General features: G+C 44.4%; 1 protein-coding gene across 2 annotated transcripts in view; it reads left to right on the forward strand.

Moving 5' to 3' along the window:
* Positions 1-25,888, forward strand: part of SEL1L3 (SEL1L family member 3) — a 50,563-nt gene extending 24,675 nt beyond the window's left edge. Inside the window, exons 13-25 of one of the 2 annotated variants that reach the window (XR_011849895.1) lie at positions 5,522-5,662; positions 9,683-9,745; positions 10,183-10,359; positions 11,074-11,201; positions 11,890-11,973; positions 12,962-13,052; positions 15,853-15,937; positions 16,410-16,519; positions 16,604-16,731; positions 17,949-18,051; positions 18,145-18,208; positions 23,924-25,538; positions 25,607-25,888. Coding sequence is in view for 1 of the 2 variants with exons in the window: in XM_072125986.1 (XP_071982087.1) it covers positions 5,522-5,662; positions 9,683-9,745; positions 10,183-10,359; positions 11,074-11,201; positions 11,890-11,973; positions 12,962-13,052; positions 15,853-15,937; positions 16,410-16,519; positions 16,604-16,731; positions 17,949-18,051; positions 18,145-18,208; positions 23,924-24,084 (1,335 nt within the window). In the remaining variant the exon portion in view is untranslated. Of the gene's footprint in view, positions 1-5,521; positions 5,663-9,682; positions 9,746-10,182; positions 10,360-11,073; positions 11,202-11,889; positions 11,974-12,961; positions 13,053-15,852; positions 15,938-16,409; positions 16,520-16,603; positions 16,732-17,948; positions 18,052-18,144; positions 18,209-23,923 lie in introns of both variants that reach the window. The other variant, XM_072125986.1, reaches the window with a different exon arrangement.
* The last annotated feature ends 644 nt before the right edge of the window (positions 25,889-26,532 follow it).

The following is a 26,532-nucleotide window of genomic DNA, read 5'->3' on the forward strand; positions in this document are numbered from 1 at the left end:
CTTAGAGAACACATCCACATTTCGGAGCACAAACTCCTTCGCTTCCTGAATCTGGGCCCTGGAGAGGGACTCCGGGATCTGTACTTCAGGCACCTTGGCATCGGGTACACCTACCTTCGGTGTCACCTTCTTGGGGACAGACGCTTTTTCTACTCCCACGGCTATCAGGGACTCTCTTTCCCTCCATGGCTTTAGGAGGTTCACGTGGTATATCTGTTCGGGTTTCCTCCTCCCCGGCTGAGATACCTTGTAGTTAACCTCCCCCACTTTCTCCATGACCTCATATGGTCCTTGCCATTTTGCCAAGAACTTGCTCTCAACGGTGGGCACCAGAACTAGCACTCTGTCGCCTGGGTTAAAGGTCCTGAGTCTGGCTGACCTATTGTAGACCCTAGACTGGGCCTCTTGTGCCCTTGTCATGTGCTCCTTTACAAGGGGCATTACCGCCGCTATGCGGTCCTGCATAAGGGAGACGTGTTCTATCACACTACGGTGGGGGGTCCTCTCCTGTTCCCAGGTCTCCTTGGCTATATCCAAAAGCCCACGTGGGGAACGGCCATATAACAGCTCAAAGGGTGAGAAACCCGTGGAGGACTGGGGAACTTCACGTATGGCAAACATCAAATAGGGCAACAAACAATCCCAGTCCTTCCCATCCTTGCTGACCACCCTCTTTAGCATCCCCTTCAAGGTCTTGTTAAACCTCTCGACTAGGCCATCTGTCTGAGGATGATACACAGAGGTGCGGAGCTGTTTAACCTGCAGTAACTTACACATCTCCTTCATTACCCTAGACATGAATGGGGTACCCTGGTCAGTCAAGATTTCCTTGGGGAGGCCTGTGCGTGAGAATACCTGGAACAGCTCCCTAGCAATATTTTTGGAGGAGGTGTTCCTTAATGGAATTGCCTCGGGATACCGCGTAGCGTAGTCCAGGATAACCAGGATGTATTGGTGCCCCCTTGAGGATTTGACTATCGGGCCAACCAGATCCATTGCAATCCGCTCAAATGGCACCTCTATGATTGGTAGCGGGACCAAAGGACTCCTGAAGTGGGACACCGGGGCAGGAGCTACAATACCGGTTTACCTCCTCCCACACCCCGGGCCAGAAAAATCTCTGCAGGATCCTCTCCCGGGTCTTCTCAGCACCTAAGTGCCCTCCCAGCACATGTTTGTGTGCCAACTCTAGCACCAGCCTACGGTGAGATTGGGGTACTACAAGTTGCTCAACCTCCTCACCCCGTATCTGGTCGACCCTGTATAACAGCTCCCCAACAATCACCATTCGGGGGTATATTTTGTCAGCCCCTGGTATTTGGAGTACCCCATTTATCACCTTAACATTCTCCCGTGCTTTAAACAAGGTAGGGTCCTGTAGCTGTGCAGCCCCAAAATTCTCACGGGAAAACTCAAGGTCCGGCATGTCGGCCACCTCCTCGTGGCCCTCGACCTCACCAGCTAGGACCTCTAGGGGAGAGAATTCATCACATGGGGTCACCCCTACTGCTGGTGTGGGTACATCGGCCTCAAAGGGTTCAGGGGCCAAGGCCGGACATACCTGACGTCCATTATCTGCAACAGCACCTGAGGTGGGTCTTCGTCTCCAGAGGTCCCAAAACACCGGTAAGTCTCTGCCGATAATAGCCTCATGAAACAGGGTCCCCACCACCCCCACTTCATGGGTAATAGTACCACAAGGTGTATGTAGGTTGATGACAGCAGTGGGATATTCGCGAGTGTCCCCATGTATACACAACACTCCCACTTTACGCCCACTGTACAGTCCAGGATCAACCAAAGTTCCCCGCACCAGGGTAACCAGACTCCCTGAGTCTAGCAAGGCTTCCACCGTGTGACCACCGATTGTGACCATACACACTTGGGGTTCTGCATCCGTGACTGACTCGGCAGCCAGAACCGGCCGGGCAAACAGTGACATTCGCCGGGTCTGGTTGCAGTCCATTGGCTCCACTGACAGGGGACAGTTGGCAGCAATATGGCCCATTTCATGGCATCGCCAGCACTGGATACGGCTATGACCTCGGTCACGAGCCTCACTGGGTTTCTGTGTATCCAAGCCCCCCAGTGTACCCCCTCCCAACCTGACCTGTTTCCCTTTTTCTGCAGTAGCAGTCCTACCAGATGGTTTAATGGCCTTGTCACTGGCACTGCTTCGTGTGGGAGGGATAAGTAGAAGATCCTCCGTAGCCCGATATCTCTCTACTAGGGACACGAGTTCCTCAGCATTTGTGGGACCGGCCTGTCCAACCCACCGCTGGAGCCGAGAGGGCAGAGAACGGGTGAACTTGTCAAGAACCACTCTCTCGACCATCTGTGCTGGGGTGCAGTCATCGGGTTGTAGCCACTTCCGGACAAGATGGATCAGGTCATGCATTTGGGAGCACGGGGGTAGTTTTTCAGAGTATGCCCACTGGTGGACCCGGCTGGAACGAACTTGAACGGTGACCCCAAGACGAGCCAGAATCTCCGCCTTTAGCTGGGGGTACTCACGGGCCTCCGTTTCACTCAGGTCGTAATAGGCCTTCTGCGATTCGCCGGTCAGGAACGGTGCCAGGACATCTGCCCACTGCTCAGCTGGTAACTCCTCTCGCTCAGCTACTCGCTCGAACACAGTGAGATAAGCCTCCACGTCGTCGGTCGCCGTCATCTTTTGTAAAGCCTTCTGCACTGCAGCCCGTGCGGAGCACTGGACAACCGGGTACCCTTGCAAACCAGTATGGGACCCCTCAGTAGTCGTCGCTTGCGGTGCTGCCATAACGCCAGAAAACTTTTCCATCATCAGCTGGAACATGGCTCGGGACTCTGCCTGCTGTTGCTGTAGCATGGCTCGGGACTCTGCCTGCTGCTGCTGGAGCATGGCTTGCTGCAGCTGTCGATTAGCCTGGGACTCTTCCTGCTGCTGCTGCCGATAAGCTCTGGCCTCCTCCTGCTGCTGGCGGGATCTCTCCTCCTGCTGCTGGAGCATGGCTTTAATAAAGTCCTCCATCTTGGCTTTATCCTGCAATTTGCCTGCTGCTTTCACCCAGGCCATGCAATGTTGCAGGATGTAGCGAGCCTTTCAGGTGTGTGTCTTTTTGAACTGCCCGCAATCCAAAGCACCATATGTGGGAGATTTGGCCCAGTAGAGACCGTGGTAGCGGGGTGCTGTGATGCAGTTCAAGACAGTGACACCAAAGTACAGTCCAAAACAGGTCTCGCCTGCGTTTATTGTAGCAGCAAAATAAAACAGCCTTTACATTCAGGCATTAAACAAACAAAAATCCTACCCGTCAGGGTGCTAACTATACAGGTGTTCACTAACTCACCACTAACAAAATCACTTGGCTGCTCCAGGCACAGAGGTCAGGGCTGTGTGCTCTCCAGCCAACTTCCAGAGAGAGACAACACTTCCAGCTCTGCTGAGCGGTTTAAAAAAAAGACTGATTGGGCTGCTACCATCACCTGTGTCCAAGGTGCTGGACACCCAACCTCAGCACTAAGGCCTTGCATAATAGCAAAACCTAGGGGAAACATACCGCCCATCCACAGTTAACCCCTTCAGTGTCTCACAAGAGATAATACACACAGTGATGTGACAGTACAGGATAATACACACAGTGATGTCACAGTACAGGATAATACACACAGTGATGTCACAGTACATGGATAATACACACAGTGATGTGACAGTACAGGAATAATACACACAATGATGTCACAGTACAGGGATAATACACATAGTGATGTCACAGTACAAGAACAATACACACAGTAATTTCACAGCACAAGGATAACATATACAGTGATCTCACAGTACAGGAATAATACAGACAGTGATGTCACAGTACAGGGATAATATACACAGTGATGTCACAGTACAGGAATAATATACACAGTGATGTCACAGTACAGGAATAATACACACAGTGATGTCACAGTACAGGGATAATACACACAATGATGTCACAGTACAGGGATAATACACACAATGATATCACAGTACAGGGATAATACACACAGTGATGTGACAGTACATGGATAATACACACAGTGATGTGACAGTACAGGAATAATACACAGTGATGTGACAGTACAGAGATAATACAGACAGTGATGTCACAGTACAAGTGCAGGAATTATATATAATGCCGTATTATAGCACAGGAATAAAGTAAAAAAAAATTCTGTAAATAAGTCAGCCTTTTCCGGACAAGTGATGCACACAGCTACATAGTAAAACCTAGTATTAACAAGGTAAAGTGTACATAGAACCTCTGACTGTCATCACTTAAGCCCCTTCCACACTGGCGTTTTTCACGCGCGAGTTCTGCGCGTGCATTTGACGCGCAGAACTTGCATTGCACTCTGTCCCATTGTATTCAATGGCTCTTTCTCCATTAGCGTTGTTTTTGACGCGCGTGCTTGCGTTCGTTTGCACGCGCGTCAAAATCGCAGCATGCTCTATTTTTGCGAGTCACGCGCAATTTTCACGCCCCATTCAAGTCTATGGAGATGCATCAAGAACGCATTGCACTCGCAATCATTGCAAGTGCAATGTGAGTGCAATGCGTTTTAAACGTAAGGGTTGCTAGGTGACCAGAATAACAGTATTTCCCCTGCTCGCGAACGATCATTTAATTAAAAAAACACAGTGAAGAACAGTGAAGAATAGAATAAAACCAGTGAACACAGTGAAAACAGTGACCACAGGATCATTTAAGAGAAAAACACAGTGCAGAACACAGTGCAGAATAGATTACAGATGTTCGGCACATCTGCTTACTTGTCGGGAGATACGCGCGGAACGGTGCCCAAAATAGCATGTGAAGAACAATATATATGTGTGTGAAGAACAAATTGCAGATGTTTAAATACATCTGCAATGTGTTCTTCACACATATATATTGTTCTTCACATGCTATTTTGGCCGCACCGTTCCGCGCGTATCTCCCGACAAGTAAGCAGATGTGCCGAACATCTGTAATCTATTCTGCACTGTGTTCTGCACTGTGTTTTTCTCTTAAATGATCCTGTGGTCACTGTTTTCACTGTGTTCACTGGTTTTATTCTATTCTTCACTGTTCTTCACATCTGCTAACTTGTCGGGAGATAATATACACGGGGAACAGTGAAGAATAAATCGCAGATGTTTGCAACTTATCAGAAGACATTATTTTTTAATTAAATAACCCATTTTAATCCCAAACCATGGTCCCTTTGAAAAATGCTCGATTCTCCCATTGACTCGCGCATGAAAAATGCGCCGAAAACGCAAAAAAACGCTAACAACACGCGCGTGAAAAACGCAAAAACGCTAATTACTCCAAGGAAAAATGGAACAAAAACGCAGCCAAAAACGTCAGTTTTTCACGCATTGCACCCTGACGTGAAACGCAACGCTAGTGTGGAAGAGGCCTTACAGCTCTCTAATTGAAAGTACACATTGATAGACCATTATTTTTCAGTAACCCTTCAAACAATACAGATAAGCCATACAGACATTTGCTTTATCTTCTAGCACAGATTGGCGCAGATGCTTTTCTGGGGTCAGCAAGGTGTAACCAAGAACACCAGAGCGGCCATTGAATGGTACGAGCGAGGAGCCCTGGAGAATGAGGAGCCGGTTTTGATGTATGACTACGCTGTCCTGTTATTTAAGGTATCTTGTCTTACTTATAACATTACTTTTTCCTGGGACTTTACATATATAGGGGCAGATTTACTTACCAGGTCCATTCGTGATCCAGCGGCGCGTTCTCTGCGGTGGATTCGGGTCTTCCGGCGATCCACTAAGGCAGTTCCTGCGCTAAAGTCCGCCGAGGTACGCCGGATTCCACGATCCATTGCTGGGTGAAGGTAAGCGCGTCTCCAGCGACACTTTTTTTTTTTTTTAAAATGCGGCATTTTTTCTGAATCCATCGGGTTTTCGTTCGGCCACGCCCCCCATTTCCGTCCAGTGCGTGCCGGGGCCGATGCGCCACAATCCGGTCGCGTGCGCCAAAATCCCGGGGCAATTCAGGAAAAATCGGCACAAATCGGTAATATTCGGGTAACACGTCGGAAAAATGCAAAATGGGCCCTTAGTAAATGACCCCCCATTGTTTCAGACAGCAGTGGGCAGTCTTGTAGTCATCTATCATGATCACACCAATACAGGCTGTCCCCGGGTTATGTACATGATCTGTTTTTGTACATGTTTCATTTGTAGAACAGGTATATGAGGTTTGTGGGAATAACTCCAGACAAAGTATTTATCATACAGTTGTTAATTGCAGCCTGGATTTGTACGTTCACACGTTGCAGTTTTACAGATGCATTACAATCAGTATTGGTGTAGTTTAAGATGCAATTTTATTAAAGGGGTTATCCGAGTTTAAGAATTAACTTAGGGCCTGTCTGGGGCCACAGAAATTGCGCACAGGGAGCTGACCACGCCCATCTATCCCTATCTCTCAGCATTGTAGGGAGCTGGGAGATATTGTCGGATGGGAGCTACCAGGCGGCCGGAAGCCCCCTCTGTGCCCCTGTAAACAAACAAGCGCCGGAGGAGGTAAGTACACATTTATTTTTCTTTTAGATAGCCTGCCCCAGCCCGGGACTAAATCATTTCTTAAACTTGGATAACCCCCTTAATGTAACAGGTGGAAGCCTGTGTCTGACTTTGATTTTGAAGGGGAAATAAGATTCAACTGTTCAGTTCGTGTCTTTTACCAAAATGAGAAACTGCACCTAAAACCACCTGGAGCATGTGAACGCAACCAGAGCTAAAGTTCTGTAAATTACCTACATCCAGAGAGCTTCACCAGAGGTCACAGTGGGCAGTGAGGTCTGTAACTTAAGTCAGTGTCCTTAAGTCAGGGACTGCTTGTACAGTCAGCCAAAATCCACACACAACATTTTTGTGAAATATATCCAAAGAACAGAGCAATAGCTGGGAAAGAGGTATGGTACTCACCCCACTTTCTGCCATTTACTATTAAAGGGTTAATCAGCCTGAAAAATATATAGCGCTTTCTTTACGGAACAGTAAAATCTCTGTCCATGGATTATATTTTAAATTGCAAATCAGCTCCATTCAAGTGATTAGAACTAAGTTGCAATCCCAGACACAACCACTAGACAGACGTGGCACTGTTTCTGCAATAAAGCAGCCATCATTTTCTTATTAGCAGCAAGCCCTTTAAGCTTGTATACTCTATTCACTGGAAAGGTAAATGACATCTATACATACATGCCGGGCATAGTGTGTATACATGCAGGATATAGTATGTATACATGCAGTACATAGTGTGTATACATGCATGGCATAGTGTGTATACATTCAGGGCATAGTGTGTATACATGCAGGGCATAGTGTGTATACATGCAGGGCATAGTGTGTATACATGAGGGCATAGTGTGTATACATGCAGTACATAGTGTGTATACATGCAGGGCATAGTGTGTATAAATGCAGGGCATAGTGTGTATACATGCAGGGAATAGTGTGTATATATGCAGGGCATAGTGTGTATACATGCATGGCATAGTGTGTATACATTCAGGGCATAGTGTGTATACATGCAGGGAATAGTGTGTATACATTCAGGGCATAGTGTGTATACATTCAGGGCATAGTGTGTATACATTCAGGGCATAGTGTGTATACATGCCGGGCATAGTGTGTATATATGCATGGCATAGCGTGTATACATGCATGGCATAGTGTGTATACATTCAGGGCATAGTGTGTATACATGCATGGCATAGTGTGTATACATGCCGGGCATAGTGTGTATAAATGCAGGGCATAGTGTGTATATATGCCGGGCATAGTGTGTATACATGCCGGGCATAGTGTGTATATATGCATGGCATAGCTTGTATACATGCATGGCATAGTGTGTATACATGCCGGACATAGTGTGTATAAATGCAGGGCATAGTGTGTATATATGCCGGGCATAGTGTGTAAACAAGCTGGTCATAGTGTGTATACATGCTGGGCATAGTGTGTATAAATGCAGGATATAGTGTGTATAAATGCAGGGCAAAGTGTGTATACATGCAGGATATAGTGTGTATACATGCAGGACATAGTGTGTATACATGCTGGGCATAGTGTGTATACATGCTGGGCATAGTGTGTATACATGCTGGGCATAGTGTGTATACATGCTGGGCATAGTGTGTATAAATGCAGGGCAAAGTGTGTATACATGCAGGATATAGTGTGTATACATGCAGTACATAGTGTGTATACATGCATGGCATAGTGTGTATACATGCAGGATATAGTGTGTATGCATGCAGTACATAGTGTGTATACATGCAGGGCATAGTGTGTATACATGCAGGATATAGTTTGTATACATGCATGGCATAGTGTGTATACATGAATGGCATAGTGTGTATACATGCAGGACATAGTTTGTATACATGCAGGGCATATTGTGTATACATGCATGGCATAGTGTTTATATATGCAGGGCATAGTGTGTATATATGCAGGGCATAGTGTGTATATATGCAGGGCATAGTGTCTATATATGCAGGGCATAGTGTTTATACATGCAGGGGATAGTGTTTATACATGCAGGGGATAGTGTTTATACATGCAGGAAATAGTGTGTATACATGCAGGACATAGTGTGTATACATGCAGGACATAGTGTGTATAAATGCTGGGCATAGTATGTATACATGCAGGACATAGTGTGTATAAATGCTGGGCATAGTATGTATACATGCAGGACATAGTGTGTATACATGCAGGACATAGTGTGTATACATGCTGGGCATAGTGTGTATACATGCTGGGCATAGTGTGTATACATGCTGGGCATAGTGTGTATACATGCTGGGCATAGTGTGTATAAATGCAGGGCATAGTGTGTATAAATGCAGGGCAAAGTGTGTATACATGCAGTACATAGTGTGTATACATGCATGGCATAGTGTTTATACATGCAGGATATAGTGTGTATACATGCAGTACATAGTGTGTATACATGCAGGGCATAGTGTGTATACATGCAGGATATAGTGTGTATACATGCAGTACATAGTGTGTATAGATGCATGGCATAGTGTGTATACATGCATGGCATAGTGTGTATACATGCAGGGCATAGTGTGTATACATGCAGGATATAGTATGTATACATGCAGTACATAGTGTGTATACATGCTGGGCATAGTGTGTATAAATGCAGGGCATAGTGTGTATACATGCAGGGCATTGTGTGTATACATGCCGGGCATAGTGTGTATACATGCAGGGCATAGTGTGTATACATGCAGGGCATAGTGTGTATACATGCATGGCATAGTGTGTATACATGCAGGACATAGTTTGTATACATGCAGGGCACATTGTGTATACATGCATGGCATAGTGTTTATATATGCAGGGCATAGTGTGTATATATGCAGGACATATTGCGTATACATGCATGGCATAGTGTTTATATATGCAGGGCATAGTGTGTATACATGCAGGGCATATTGCGTATACATGCAGGGCATAGTGTTTATATATGCAGGGCAAACTGTTTGAATCATGGATTTTAAAAAGCCCATAAAACTACAAAAAAACATGTGCTGAAGGGTAATAGAACTTGCCACAGAGTCACCTGGTTGAGGTTTCATACTTGTTTTAACGCAGATGTCCCTACAATTCTCTCTCATTGTTTTTCAGGGTGATGCTGTGCCAAAGAATAAGAAGCTGGCCTTAAAATTAATGAAGAAATCTGCTGCAAAGGTGATGATAACTTAATGCTACCAGCTCATACACCTCTAAGCTAATGGCATCCTAAGGTCAAGCATGGAATATTATTTCTAGAATTCCATTTATTATGTTGAGACTACGACTATAAGAATCCATTTCACCAATGCACCAGGGACTAAGTACCCAAAGGTTTGAGACTAAGTGTTCCCATGGCCTCGACCCCAACAGTCAGAGTGTGGCCCATAAGTATTGAAATATCCCTTTAATTATGAAGGTTCCTTACCTTACACTTTGTTACTGCTTCGTTTGAGACATTATAAGGAACACGTTTTCTTCCTCTTTGCTGACATCCGTGAAATCATGGGTTTTGAGAAGCAGGAAATTAGGGCTAGACTCTTAGGCAGCGGTGAGAAGTTGCACAATGTGTTTTAATGTTAATAATAGTTGATTGTTGTTGTTCATGTACCCAGGGACAAGTTGAAGCTCTTAATGGCTTGGGTTGGTATTACCACAATTTCCGGAAAGATCACCTCCGAGCTGTGAAATATTGGAGAAAAGCCTATGACCAGGGGAATGCAGATGCAGCTTTCAACCTGGGGGTGATGAATCTACATGGCACTTACCCAGGGGAAGATGGTGTCAATGAAGTGAGTATAACTGCTCTGCATCCAATCACCAGACAGCAATCCGGAAATGTATTATAGCCCAGAGCTGCTTACACAATTCTACAGTCCTTGTCTCTAAACCCCCAAGTAATCCTTTATGGCTCAACAGGACTGATGTACTACCATTAAAGGAAATTTACAATTTGTTTTTATGCATTGTGAACCAAACATACCTTGAGAATGCTGTAGCTACATGGATGCAGAAACATATCTTGTTTAATCTCTGATCTGAGTAGTTTTGATCAAAAACAATTATAAAATTCAGGACTTTGAGAAAGCTGGGTGCCGGCTGGCTGCCCTACAGAAACACATTACTTCCACATACACAGGAGCTGCCTGAACTGTCCAGATAGGACTAATCAACCTGAGCTGGATGACTCATACAAAGCAGCTGGGGGATTGATTACTTCTGCCTGTCAGGGACAACACAGTGATGACATATTCTCGGCTTATGGTGGGCAAGGCAAGGCTGAAGCAGTGCATAATTAGGGTAGGAGGAGAGCACTGGGCAGCCACAGTAGCGGCAGAGCCTCATTATCATAATTTTGTAATTGTTTTTTCAGCAAAACCAATCAGTGCAGGGCTTAAACAAGATATGTTTCTGCACAAGATATGTTTCTGTAGCTACAGCACTCTCAAGGTATGTTTGGTTCATAATGATTTTTTTTTAAATGTTTTTTTTTTTTTGCATTTCAGACACAAGCTTATGAATTCATGTCAAAAGCTTCCCAAGGCGGCCATATTGAAGCCTCTGTCAATGTGGCACAGTATTTAATCACTGGAATATTGGAAGGTGTCCAGAGAGATCCAACTACTGCGGTCCTGTAAGTATAACCAGCCCTAAGGTAATGACTTTTACACTGTTATTAACGTTATATAAAATTATTTGCAACCAATGAGAAAATCTTTTCCTTGTAGATGGTAAACAGAGCCTCAGCTTTTTACTTCAGTACTAATTACATTATCTATAGAAGATATAATAAATAATAGAAAATTTAAAGGAATTGTCCGTCATGATAAATCAGTGACACTTACTCCAGGAAGCGTGACTTTGGTAATCTTTTTATATTTGTTATCCATGGCCTCCTTCCTTCTAAAAATATGCTAATGAGCCGATAGGGCTCTGGTTTTGTTACCAGAGCCCCTCTGTGCCGTAGCTTCACAGGTTGTTACAGTGTTCAAGGAACACTTTCCCTCTCCCACTGTGTGCTGAAACTTCCTCTTTTGCATTGAGGCCAATTGAAGCAGAGGGAGGAGAGAAGTGCTGAGGTATAAAGGGGGAGGTCAAACGACCTGTGAAGCTATTGCATAGAGGGGCTCTGGTAACACCCCCAGGAGCCCTTCAGGTGCATTACATACTTTCAAAAGTTGATTTTACAACAAAGGAGGCCATGGATAACAATATAAGAAGATTATTACAGCCATGGTCCCTGGATCTATGAGTGTCATTGGTTTATCATGATGGATTTTGGTGGTAGATTTCCTTAAATAGTGATTTATATTTCTATCCAGGGTCGCAAAGTTTGTTGCGGAGCAGAATGGAAACATTGGACTTGTTATACGGAAAGCTGTAAACTCGTACCTGGATGGGGCACTGTAAGTCAGATTTATGAGCATTTCTCTGATTTAGTCAAAGCAAAAGCCAATTCCTACATTAAGGGCAGTCATTTAAAAAGCGGGTTAATTTAGATTGAGTTGAAGTTATAGGCCCTAGGTGACATTGGTGCTGTCTTTTGGAAAATAAGTTGTTATATCACCCCTTCAAAGGTAGTCAGTCATTTCATGCCTAATGTCCGATCAATTAAACAGCATGTTATAGAGCAGGGAGCAATGGGCATACATTAAACATTATTATGTATTATGTAGGTATATATTTTCTTACTTCTTTTTTGCAATTTTTTAAAAAAGATTTTACATTTTAAAACTGCTCCGAAGTATTTTCCATGTTGCACAGAGGTGATTCTTCATTTGGCAAACAAAAACCTTTGTTTTTAGTTATGAAAAGTGAATTATTTTTGAAGTGCAGCTGCTCAGAGTAGGTGCATTTTTGCACCTTTTTTCCTTTTTTTAGGCACAAATTTGTGATAGATGCCCTGCAAACATCTGTATAACAGCCTCTCACTATGTCAGATAAGGCGCAGGGACTCAGAACCACTAAGTGTCTGACTTTGGCGTGCACCAGAAAATGTCGCAAAAAGCGCCAAATTAATGAACTGTGCCAGATTATTGCGCAAAAAAAGCAAGAAACAGTCTAAAAAAACTATGATTAATGTCCCCTATTGAGTTTTTCATATTCTCAGGAAAAGCCGAATTATCCAAATATTTCATATACTGTACATTAGATAATTGACCGCCAGGTACATTAAGCTAGTCTAATGTCTGTGACCCGCATTAGAAGTGAACACTTACACAGTAAAGGCCGGTAATCACGGAGTAGGACCACCCACTGGACTCCTAAATTCTAAATTTTCAGGGATTGAAATAAAAGTAATTTTTGAGGTATGGAAGATAGTTTGAAGTTGACATGAACAGGATGATTTTGTTTATTTCTCAATTAACAATGATTTTTTTTTTTTTTTTGCAGAGATGATGCTTTTCTGAACTTCATCCTGACAGCAGAAGCCGGAGTGGAGATGTCACAGACAAATGTGGCATATCTTTGTGAAGAGCATTCAGTGTGTATATTTTATCTTCTTACATTAAAGGAAATGTACCGCTTAATTTAACCTGTACAAGGCACCACCAGTGTTTATAGAGGATAAAATCTATACTGCCAACATACCTTTATTAGCTATATTAACTGGCTCATTCGTTATAAAAATTCATTTTTATATTTCTGTAAATTAGGGGGTGTTACCAAAGCCCCTCCCGGCTTTGGCATTACACCCCCACAGCACTTACCAGACGTGCTGTCTCCTCCCTCCCAATGAGGTCACCGCACTCGGGCATGTGCACTACGTCCTTCCAATGCCGTGCCTTCTAATACTTAGACATTGGGGGGGGGGGGGATTTAACAATGGGGCACATTTACTTACCCGTCCCGTTGATGCCGTCGATCCGGAATGTCCTATGAGGATTGGGAGCTGCTACAATTCACTAAGATCGTGCGCCCAATATCCTGTCGTTTCCCCTGCTGAGGTCCCTGGAGTTCACCTTCTTCTTCCCAATGCATGTGAGTGCTGATCTTGCGACACAATTTTATTTTTAATTTCTGCGGTTTGTCTGAATCTGTAGATTTGTCCAACGGCGATCGCCACAATCCGATAGGGGGCGCCAATAACCGGGGCAATTCGGCGCAAAAAGGAAAAATTCAGGAAACCTGACGAAAATGTGTCCGAAGGACCCTTAGTAAATGTGCCCCACTGTGTCTCAGGTTTCGCCAGTTACTAGCTGAAAAACACTTGCCTTATCCTGTGCCAGATTCATCACTGTGATGATGAATTCTGGTGCAGGATAACACTGTTGGTTCCTACTTTAGACCTACTTTTATTTGGTCTAAACTGTGCACCAGAATTTTGGGCGCACAAATGGCTAAAAGCCTTGATAACTGTGGCGCAAGGCATTTTGGCGCAAAACCACCATCATTGTGGCGCAAGTGTGTTTATAAATCCCCCCCATTGTCTTATAACAGACCCCATAATCCGAGGTATAGCTGTACAATAAGGATCTGATGGGACTGTTCCCTTATGTACATTATTAGCCAGTATGTTTCAATGAAAGTTGAGAGTCCTCAATTGTTGATACCTTTTATTGTCTAAGAGGGTGATGACAATTGCAAACTTTCGAGACTACAGTCGTGGCCATAAGTCTTGGGAATGATACAAATGTTAATTTTTACAAAGGCTACTGCATCAGGTTTTATAATGGCAATTTGCATATACTCCAGAAGGTTATAAAGAGTGATCAGCTTAAAAGCAATTAATTGCAAAGTCAATATTTGCCAAGAAAATGAACTTTTTCCCCCAAAACACATTTCAACTTCATTGCAGGCCTGCCTTAAAAGGAGCAGCTAACATTGTTTCAGTGATTGCTCCAGTAACACAGGTGCGGGTGCTGATGAGGACAGGGCTGGAGATCAATCTGTCATGATTAAGTAAGAATCACACCACTGGACACTTTAAAAGGAGGCTGGTGCTTGGCATCATTGTTTCTCTTCTGTTAACCATGGTTATCTCTAAAGAAACACGTGCAGACATCATTGCACTGCACAAAGCTGGCCTAACAGGGAAGAGTATCGCAGCTAGAAAGATGGCACCTCAGTCACCAATCTATCGCATCATCAAGGAATTCAAGGAGAGAGGTTCCATTGGTGCCAAAAGGCTCCAGGGCGCAAAAAAAGGATCAGCAAGTGCCAGGACCATCTCTTAAAAGTGTTTCAGCTTTAGGATCAGGCTACCAGCAGTGCAGAGCTTGCTCAGGAATGGCAGCAGGCAGGTGTGAGGCATCTGCACGCACTGTGAGGCAGAGACTCTTGGAGCAAGGCCTGGTGTCAAGGAGGGCAGCAAAGAAGCCACTTCTCTCCAGAAAAAACATCAGGGACAGACTGATATTCTGCAAAAGGTACAGTGTGTGGACTGCTGATGGATCCCCTTTCCGATTGTTTGGAACATCTGGAAAACCGCTTGTTGGGAGAAGACCAGGTGAGCGATACCACCAGTCTTATCTCATGCCAACTGTAAAGCATCCTGCAGCCATTCATGTGTGGGGCGGCTTCTCAGCCAAGGGAATCGGCTCTCTCACAGTCTTGCCTAAAAACACATCCATGAATAAAGAATGGGACCAGAATGTCGTCCAAGAGCAACTTCTCCTAACCGTCCAAGAGCAGTTTGGTGATCAGCAATGCCTTTTCCAGCATGATGGAGCACCTTGCCATAAAGCAAAGGTGATAACTAAATGGCTCTGGGAACAAAACATAGAGATTTTGGGTCCATGGCCTGGAAAATCCCCAGATCTTAATCCCATTGAGAACTTGTGGTCAATCATGAAGAAATGGGTGGACAAACAAAAACCAGCAAATTGTGACAAAATGTAAGCATTGATTGTACAAGAATGGATGGCTATCAGTCAGGATTTGGTCCAGAAGGTGATTGAGAGCTGCCAGGGAGAATTGCAGAGGTCCTGCAGAAGAAGGGACAACACTGCAAATACTGACTCGCTGCAGTAACTCCTTCTCACTGACAATAAAAGCTTTTGTTACTCATAATATGATTGCACTTCTACTATTTCTGTATGTGATAAAAACATCTGACAAACCAGAGGGCAACAGATCATGTGAAAATATATTATTTGTGTCATTTTCAAAACTTATGGCCATGACTGTACTTGGGTCTCTTCAGTTGGATGGTAATTTGTTCAGAAAATGTCTATTTTAAGTTAATACATTTTTTCCTATTTCATTCTATTTCTTGTGCATCTAACATATTCTGAATGTACTTATGGTAATAAAAGGTTTTTAAATTTATTTACATTTTTTAGGCATTGTCCACAACACCTTTAGGGGAAGCTTGTATTTGGAGATATTATAACCTGTCTATAAACCAGCACAATCCTTCTAATTACGGTACGTGTCTATATTCCTGTTCAGTGCTATATCTTTTACTTGAAGAGTTATAGATAAATACTGCATTTAACCTAAATGTTACAATTCTTGCTGGAACAACAGTATAAGCTTTTAGATTTAATCATAATTTAATAATATTTTTTTACAATTAACAGTAATCTATGTAAATATATTATTTATTATTATTATTTTAAAAATAAAGTTTATAAATTTATTGACAATTCAAAACATCATTTTAGGTAAGCTAACATTATATGCAAGTAAATAGAAAACATTTCCAAAAATTCTAACCATTCCACAGGAGTACAAGGTTAAAGAATTAAATTTTAAGTGCAGTATCATCAGTTGGCCAGGAGATGGAGCTATGTATCAATCATTAGTCACTTCCATGCTATTCTACAAGTCATTCTATTACCTATAAATGAGATGAAATATTATAAGATACATTGGTAATAACATATATCACATATAGCTTTATTGAAGATGGGTGATATGTACTATTATGGCGGCAAAAATCAGCACAGAGACCTGGACCTTTCCATGAAGTTTTATACACGGGCAGCGCTGCAGGGGGAACCCCAGGTAATCAAATACGTCTCCAATCCATCTTATATATTGTGAATGTAAATCTCTCCTTGTTGACTAAAATGTTTACATTGTTTTTAGGGGTTTTTCAGTTTGGCCCAACTGGTTCAAGAAGGAACTTTGATACCTGAGTACTTGTTGGAGCTCCTGAAAATCGAGACGTCTTTGTATCCTAGTAACTATTCCCTGGTCATGGAGCTGTATGAAAGGTGCGTTTGTGCTGCTACCTTTAAAATTTTCTTCCCTTTACTCCATAATTATAGTGACACCAGCACACAAATACCACAGTGCAGCATAAAATAGTCCCATACTCCATGTTTCCCAAGCACAATGCTGACTGTCTCCGTCACTTGTACAGGCAGTCCCCAGGTTATGTACATAATTACGTTTCATAAATGTAGATCCAGACAAAAATTTTTTTTTGCCCCTGTGACAATTGTAGTTTGAAAATTTTTTGCTGTAATTAGAACAAGGATTGTCAATAAAGCTTCATTACAGACACCTTACAGCTGATCATTGCAGTCTGGGACTATAGTAACATCCAGAGAGCTTCACCAGCGTTCACAGGGGTAGAGGGGTCCGTCTGTAACTAGGGGTCATCTGTAAGTTGGGTGTCCTTAAGTAGGGGATACCCTGTATAGACAATGGAAAACATTTATCTTACTGCTTCATGAAAGCCTTCTCCCTCAGATATGCCGGATATGTCAGGAGGCTCCGGTGTCCCTATGTATCCGCTGTGCTGGACTACAATTCTCTGCCAGGTCCTGGTCACAGGCCGTAGCAGCCGCTGGCCCCACTCCTCTTCAAGCAAAGTGGGCGAGTGGGTGGTGTAGAGGGAAAAAATAATCACAATACCTGGCACTTTGCAAGAAATTGCAGTTCCAGGGTTTTTACACCAGGACTTGTGCACTTGATAAATGTTCCCCATTAATGTGAGTGCTGGAGATACCCGAGCGCTGAGCTAAGCAATTCCCAACACTCCACTAAATGTACAACACATGTACTACCTGCTACTCCGTCAATTAGTAAGAACTTGAAATAAGTGGAGGTCCAAGTCGTCTGACTCCAGATAAGATTGTTATCCCCTATCTTGTTAATGGGGGGGGATAACTAACCCTTTTAAGATTCAAAAAAGCCAATGACTTCCACTTAGTATCAAGATAAATGTCTGATATATATATATATATAATTTACATTTCTCACCTTGAACTTTTTAGCGTGTAAAATAAGTAAACTTTTCATCTTCTGGTAATGGAGGTCTTCATAAAGTTATTAGTTGGCTACTACAGTGGTTGGGGGGACATGAGTCCAGTGTGTACAGACACTTTTATCATCATAAATAAGAAACTTTCTTATCTCTAGTTAGGTTATTGCTTATAACTCTATTCCGATATGAAAATAATATTTTCTGTTCTTTTTCTGGCAGGTGTCAGAATCATAGCAGTGATGAGAGCATTAGTCCCTGCACATTGGTGTTACTTTACCTGCAGCTGACTGACGCTTGGCATTTCATTCTGAATTCTTCCTTGGTAATACTTGGAACAACCGTTTACGATAATAATTTGGATTTGTCTAAAGTTATTGGGCAATCTTTACTTGTGTTTGTTTTGCTTCTTTTTTAGGTTCATATACTGGTGTCTGTCATCCTGGTGACTTTTGTATTACAGTGTGTATATACTCTTAAAGGTGAGCCCCTACCTACCCAAATCCCTTACATCTAGGTCAAATACCTTACACTTAGACCGGCTGGCTTCATTCATTGCAAAAATTAAGAAATGCATTACAATAGGTTGTTGCATCTTTAGATTTTTTCATATAGGTCACAGCAAAATTAGAAGCATTGTCCTGTACTCGATATTGATACTCATGATGGTTAGTAGCAGACAACCAGCTCCCGCACTGATCAACTGTTTGGGCTGACATAACGCATTAGACAAAAGATCATGAAATTGGGAGATCGTTGAGTTCCTCCTTGCAAATAGACTGGTAATCTGCATGTATGATCACCTCTATAGGACTAATAGCCTATTACAGCCCTTGTTAGACAGTCCCATAAGGCTTAAAGGAAACCTACCACTTGTAGTGGCAGGTTTCTGATGGAAACACCGGGCACCAGCTCAGGGTGAGCTGGTGCCGGAGCTTATTTTCGTTAGTTTTTTAAACCGCAATATCGCGGTTTAAAACACTTTTTAAACTTTATAGCCGGCGCAGGCAGGTACCCGCTTGGCACTTACCGTGCGCACGGCTACATAGGAAGTGAAGGAGAGCCGAGCGCGTACCTCCCTGCGCCGGCTATAAAGTTTAAAAAGTTACGCGATACCGCGGTTTAAAACACAAACGAAAATAAGCTCCGGCACCAGCTCACCCTGAGCTGGTGCCCGGTATTTCCATCAGAAACCTGCCACTACAAGTGGTAGGTTTCCTTTAATGGAGCGGTGATCATGATGTACACTCAGGTCAAACAGGTGATTCAGTGAACCCTCGTTCTGACAATCATTGGAGTCCAAGCAGCAGTGGACTATAAAACATGCGGTTTGGGCGGTATTTGATTACATTGTGAGCCCCCATTGGGGACATGGACTGATTTGGCAAGTTCTAAAGGAAGGGATTATTATTATTATCCCAGGGCCCAAGCCGTCTAGGGGGCCCATAGCCACCCAAACCACCTAGCGAATTTTATATTGAAAAAGACCTTAACCCATGAATCCTTGTAGATCTCTCCCTTCTCTCAATATGCATGCACACAAGAGCCATTTCAGGACCTTTGAAGATCCTTCCAAAAGGTCCTAAAAACACAGATTAAAAGAAGGCAGACATGATACATCTTTCATTCTCAAAAAAGCTTGATTTTAGGACCATATGTAGAAAGTGATTCCAGACTTGTAGGGGCTATAATAGTCATACAGCCCAGGGCCCACGGCAGCGCGGGGAGAGGAGGAGGAGGTGAGCGCCGCTCGCCCCCGCCCCTCTCCATAGGAAAGTATGGGCAACGGCGCCGTAATACAGGAAAAGATAGGACATGTCCTATCTTTTCCCGGGCTACGGAGCGGTACGGTGCCGCACGTGTGCTGCACCGTACCGCTCCAGTACCATGCTGTGAGCCCATAGAAGTGTATGGGGGACGTATATTGGCCGTACATACGTCGGCCGTATAAAGGTCCCCCATACATGTGTGTGAATGTAGCCTTACTCTGCCCCTGACTGGACAGACCCTTTGCAACAAAACATTACCTACCCTGTAAAAGTAGAATTCAGTCTTTCCTGTTTTCCTGGAAAGCCACCTTTTTTACCTAGAAATCACTAAGTGCAGATTTGCAGAAGTAAATATTTGTAATGGTCTCAGAATTTTAGTCTTTGTGCTATTTACACCTTAATCTCTGTTGACCACAAGTAAACGTCCCCTTCATAGTTTTCAAGATTAGGCAGCTCCATTTCCAACTTCCTCTTCATGTGATCACTAAGGGGTCCTAATGGAGAAACCCCCATTATTCACTTATTTATCTTGTGGATATCCCCTTAGGTTCTGTTTTTCCAGATAGCTACCGTTTTACATAGTGTAGATAGATTTGTAAAAGTAAATATTTGTATTGGTCTCATTTGTCTTCTGTCAGGATTGTAGTCTTTGGACTATTAACTTCTTAATCACTGCAGACAACTAGCAGACTCCAATCCTATAGTATGTAATGTAATGATCACAATGACAACATGAACATAGTGGAGATAATGAGGATAAAGCAGGAGGTCACTGCCATGTCAGGTTTCTCATGATATTTTAAGGTCAGCTCTATAGCACCTAAATATACAGAAGAATTCTATATTTTAATCATTTTTAAATATAATCCTAATGGGTTAATACAAGATTTATTTTTATTCTAAATTCCAAGAAAAGGGGATACCATGGTGATCAGGGTCTGAGCAATGAAGACATGACATGCACACTGCTGCCCCATTCATTCCTTATAGCATTGCTCGATATAGCCAAGTGCATTACAATCCCCAGTAGTGCCATGGGAGGGGTATATAAGGCACATGGTTGACCTGTCATAATGGCTATAAGCAGTCAGATATGCAGGGCCACATAAATACTGTCCCCACCTACCTTGAGAATGTGGCTGCTCACAGCATGCACAGGACCTGCTGATCTATCCGGCATGCACAGCCCCTGCTGATCTATCCGGCATGCACAGCCCCTGCTGATCTATACGGCATACACAGCCCCTGCTGATCTATCCAGCATACACAGCCCCAGCTGATCTATCCAACATGCACAGGACCTGCTAATCTATCCGGCATGCACAGCATTGGCGCATCTATCTGGCATGCACAGCCCCGGCTGATCTATCCGGCATGCACAGCCCCTGCTGATCTATCCGGCATACACAGCCCCTGCTGATCTATCCGGCATACACAGCCCCTGCTGATCTATCCGGCATGCACAGGACCTGCTGATCTATCCGGCATACACAGCCCCTGCTGATCTATCCGGCATACACAGCCCCTGCTGATCTATCCGGCATGCACAGGATCTGCTGATCTATCCGGCATACACAGCCCCTGCTGATCTATCCGGCATGCACAGGACCTGCTGATCTATCCGGCATGCACAGGACCTGCTGATCTATCCGGCATGCACAGGACCTGCTGATCTATCCGGCATGCACAGGACCTGCTGATCTATCCGGCATGCACAGGACCTGCTGATCTATCCGGCATGCACAGGACCTGCTGATCTATCCGGCATGCACAGCATTGGCGAATCTACCTAGAATGCACAGCCCCTGCTGATCTATCTGGCACATACAGCCCCTGCTGATCTATCTGGCATATACAGCCCCTGCTGATCTATCCAACATGCACAGGACCTGCTGATCTATCCGGCATACTCAGGACCTGCTGATCTATCCGGCATGGACAACCCCTGCTGATCTATACGGCATACACAGCCCCTGCTGATCTATCCGGCATACACAGCCCCAGCTGATCTATCCAACATGCACAGGACCTGCTAATCTATCCGGCATGCACAGCATTGGCGCATCTATCTGGCATGCACAGCCCCGGCTGATCTATCCGGCATGCACAGCCCCTGCTGATCTATCCGGCATACACAGCCCCTGCTGATCTATCCGGCATACACAGCCCCTGCTGATCTATCTGGCATACACAGCCCCTGCTGATCTATCCGGCATGCACAGGACCTGCTAATCTATCCGGCATGCACAGGACCTGCTGATCTATCCGGCATGCACAAGACCTGCTGATCTATCCGGCATGCACAGGACCTGCTGATCTATCCGGCATGCACAGGACCTGCTGATCTATCCGGCATGCACAGCATTGGCGAATCTATCTAGAATGCACAGCCCCTGCTGATCTATCTGGCACATACAGCCCCTGCTGATCTATCTGGCATATACAGCCCCTGCTGATCTATCCGGCATGCACAGGACCTGCTGATCTATCCGGCATGCACAGGACCTGCTGATCTATCCGGCATACACAGCCCCTGCTGATCTATCCAACATGCACAGGACCTGCTGATCAATCCGGCATACTCAGGACCTGCTGATCTATCCGGCATGGACAGCCCCTGCTGATCTATACGGCATACACAGCCCCTGCTGATTTATCCGGCATACACAGCCCCAACTGATCTATCCAACATGCACAGGACCTGCTAATCTATCCGGCATGCACAGCATTGGCGCATCTATCTGGCATGCACAGCCCCGGCTGATCTATCCGGCATGCACAGCCCCTGCTGATCTATCCGGCATACACAGCCCCTGCTGATCTATCCGGCATACACAGCCCCTGATGATCTATCCGGCATGCACAGGACCTGCTGATCTATCCAACATGCACAGGACCTGCTGATCTATCTGGCATACACAGCCCCTGCTGATCTATCCAACATGCACAGGACCTGCTGATCTATCCGGCATGCACAGCATTGGCGCATCTATCTGGCATGCACAGCCCCGGCTGATCTATCCGGCATGCACAGCCCCTGCTGATCTATCCGGCATGCACAGCCCCTGCTGATCTATCCGGCATGCACAGCCCCTGCTGATCTATCCAGCATGCACAGCCCCTGCTGATCTATCCGGCATACACAGCCCCTGCTGATCTATCCGGCATACACAGCCCCTGCTGATCTATCCGGCATACACAGCCCCTGCTGATCTATCCGGCATACACAGCCCCTGCTGATCTTTCCGGCATGCACAGCATTGGCGCATCTATATGGCATGCACAGCCCTTGCTGATCTATCCGGCATACACAGGACCTGCTGATCTATCCGGCATGGACAGCCCCTGCTGATCTATCCGGCATGGACAGCCCCTGCTGATCTATCCAACATGCACAGGACCTGCTAATCTATCCGGCATGCACAGCATTGGCGCATCTAACTGGCATGCACAGCCCTGCTGATCTATCCGGCATGCACAGCCCCTGCTGATCTATCCAGCATGCACAGCCCCTGCTGATCTATCCAGCATGCACAGCCCCTGCTGATCTATCCGGCATGCACAGCCCCTGCTGATCTATCCGGCATACACAGCCCCTGCTGATCTATCCGGCATACACAGCCCCTGCTGATCTATCCGGCATGCACAGCATTGGCGCATCTATATGGCATGCACAGCCCTTGCTGATCTATCCGGCATACACAGGACATGCTGATCTATTCGGCATGGACAGCCCCTGCTGATCTATATGGCATACACAGCCCCTGCTGATCCGGCATACACAGCCTCTGCTGATCTATCCAACATGCACAGGACCTGCTGATCTATCCGGCATGCACAGCCCTGGCTGATCTATCCGGCATGCACAGCCCCTGCTGATCTATCCGGCATGCACAGCCCCTGCTGATCTATCCGGCATGCACAGCCCCTGCTGATCTATCCGGCATTCACAGCCCCTGCTGATCTATCCGGCATTCACAGCCCCTGCTGATCTATCCGGCATTCACAGCTCCTGCTGATCTATCCGGCATGCACAGCATTGGCGCATCTATATGGCATGCACAGCACTTGCTGATCTATCCGGCATACACAGCCCCTGCTGATCTATCTGGCATGCACAGCCCCTTCTGATCTATCTGGCATGCACAGCCCCTGCTGATCTATCCGGCATGCACAGCCACCCGCAAATCTATCCGGCATGCACAGTCTCTGCTGATCTATCAGGCATTCACAGCCCTGGGGGATCTATCCAACATGCACAGCCCCAACATGCACAGCCCCAACATGCACAGCCCCATTGTTTTTAAAAGGGATCCACTTCCCCAGAGTGCTAGTAGCATCAAAATGCGATAACCATAGCTCTTTTCACATGCACAGAATTAGTTTTCTAAAATAAAAAACATAATTCCATGATCTTTTTTTTTTCAGATAATATTTTGCGGTCCAGAAGAGTTCACATTGTCAGTGGTTCAACAACCCTTGAAAACAATCCCAGTGCTACTCAAAGACCGGAACAAACAGAAGCCTCTGTTGGAAATAGTTTTGCACGGCCCCATTCAGAGACTAGAAACGTAGGCCTGGCCAGATGACACACAATGTATAGCGATGGCCATAAAGTGAAGACATATAGCGCTGTTCTTCCTCTTTTCAGATGATCAAGGTCAACGTCTGTGGTGCATTTTTAATCTGAATTCGGACTTCACAATACCTATGGGACCATTGGGAAAAAACTTACATAACATGTCCTATTATGGAAGCTTTTCTTGAATCGGAAAATAGGCCACATCAGTTTAGAGTCCCTTGGACTACAGCAAAATAACCTGTCCTCTGAATTTGTTCTTAGGCCAGGGCTACACTACAACATTTTATTATGCTTCTAATTGTTTTTAACTATTGTGATACAGCTATGGTCCAAATTAAAACCCAAAGTCGCAGTATTTCCTTGGCCTAACGTGATCTAAACTAGCATTTACTATGATAGACCCAGTTCACACCTGTGCTTGGACCACTGTTATCTTCTGTGAATAACACAATAATGATGGATTTGTTAAAATGTCCAATGTTTTCAATAGACTTTTGAAGGGGAGATTTGCCTCTGTAAAATGACACCAACACTGTGTTTCTATGTGCCACAGTTAAGAAGATATAGCTAGTTGAATTGTGGCCACTCCTAACTATGGTTTATTTTTCAAAAATAATTATATTTTTTCAAAAAGGCTGAAAAATCCTGCAAGGGCTTCATTTTCACAAAAACACAGCTTATGTAATGCACTGAGCAAGCAGCTTGGATGGACTGGAAGGACATTGAGACCTAAGGCTAGACCCGCTTCCAAGCTGTCCCTTCCTAATTGGCCATCATACCCTAAGCGGTAGGTAATAACTGGTTGACATTCCCATCCTGTATCATAGTTCAAACAAGAAGACAAAGACAGGAGATACGAACACAAAGAGTAGTCAACAGATACAGGTCAGAGCCAAGGGGAGAATGCAGTACAGAATCGATAGGCGGAGGGTCAGAAAACAGGCAAAGGGCAAGGAATTCAAGATACAGAATAAATAAATGGCAGAAAGCTTTAAATAAGACTTATAGCAAGCACTTGTGAAATGGCAGACAAACCTTATATGAAAAGTCCAGAGTCCTGGTCCAGAAAGTGATTGGACCAGTTCCCTAACATCCAGAAAAAGCAGACTAACAGGGAAGAAGTGGCGGAAGGTCTGTTAATCTAAGCTTACACAACTGTTTGCAACCCAGAGCAAAAACAACAGGAGACAGACGGGTGTAGTGGCATTCTATTAAAACAGACCGGAATGGAATAAAGCAGTGTTCAGACTATCTATTCATCTATGGAGCATGACACCATGTAGCCAAATAGCCTCAACACCCGACCTTTCATAATATTATGTAGGCTTACAAAATTATATGAGAATGGGCTGGGCTATAAAAGGGTTTCATAAGTTTCAGCTTCTGTACCCAGATCTGATAAAGACTGAAGGTATAACGACTACTGTGTATTAGGCTTCCATTATTTGGGCAAAAAATTGAGTGGAAGCTGCACTGCTATTTCATCTGTCGCAGATAACAGAAGCCTAACAGAAGTGGTGAAAACTGAGTGGTGAACACTAACTGAGGCCATTAAAATTCAGTTGAAATTAATGAACAGATCTGTTAGATTTCCATTATTATTGTTTTAGTGGCAGAAGATAGAAACAGAGGTCCCAATGCAGGTGTGAACTGGGCCTTAGATGTTTTCTTGGATCAACCCTTGTTGAACACGTCTACATTGTCATCTGAATTTAAATATATGAAGGATATTTCTGTTTAATTTAGGAATTTAAGGAATTGCAGGCAATTTTCTAGATATGTCGGAGAATAAAAACATATTTTAAATCTCATGGTTATTATGACCCACTTTGATGTGATGTGATAAGTTTGCTTTATGGTATAACCCACAAGGTGAACATGGCATGAAAAAAACACAATTCCTAGTGCACCTCCAGGAATTGCGACTCCGCACCCTCCTTCACCAAGTGGGGGTGGGGCCAAATTTACTATAATTTTTTTTAAAAAGTAAAACTAAAATTAATAAATAAAACTTACAAAAAAACTAAAAATCACACCTCTTTCCCTAGAACTGATATAAAAATAACCAATTAAAATCATAAACATGTTAGATATTGCCGCACCCCAAAAGTTCCAATCCATCAACATTTTTTTCCCAGCTTCTCAGAAACCAGCATGGAATATGAAATTGCATCACTAGGAAGTACAATTTGTTAGGTAAAAAAAAATAGCCTTCCTACCGCTCTGTACAGGGAAAAGTGGTTAAATTAGTCTCAGCTGCTCCTTCTACCTCTGTTCTGGCCTGGGTCTTCCTGGTCTTTGTCCTAGCAGATTCCTCATCGGTGACTATTCTTCTCCATCAGGTGTAGGATGACTTCTCTCTTCTCTGACTTATTAGTGCAGAATTTTCCACCCAAAAAACAGCCTATGAAGCTGCAGCATGGAGGGGCTCTGGTAATGCCCCCCAGAGCCCTTC

This window comes from Engystomops pustulosus, chromosome 1 (genome assembly GCF_040894005.1).
Source record: "Engystomops pustulosus chromosome 1, aEngPut4.maternal, whole genome shotgun sequence".
Classification (NCBI taxonomy): domain Eukaryota; kingdom Metazoa; phylum Chordata; class Amphibia; order Anura; family Leptodactylidae; genus Engystomops; species Engystomops pustulosus.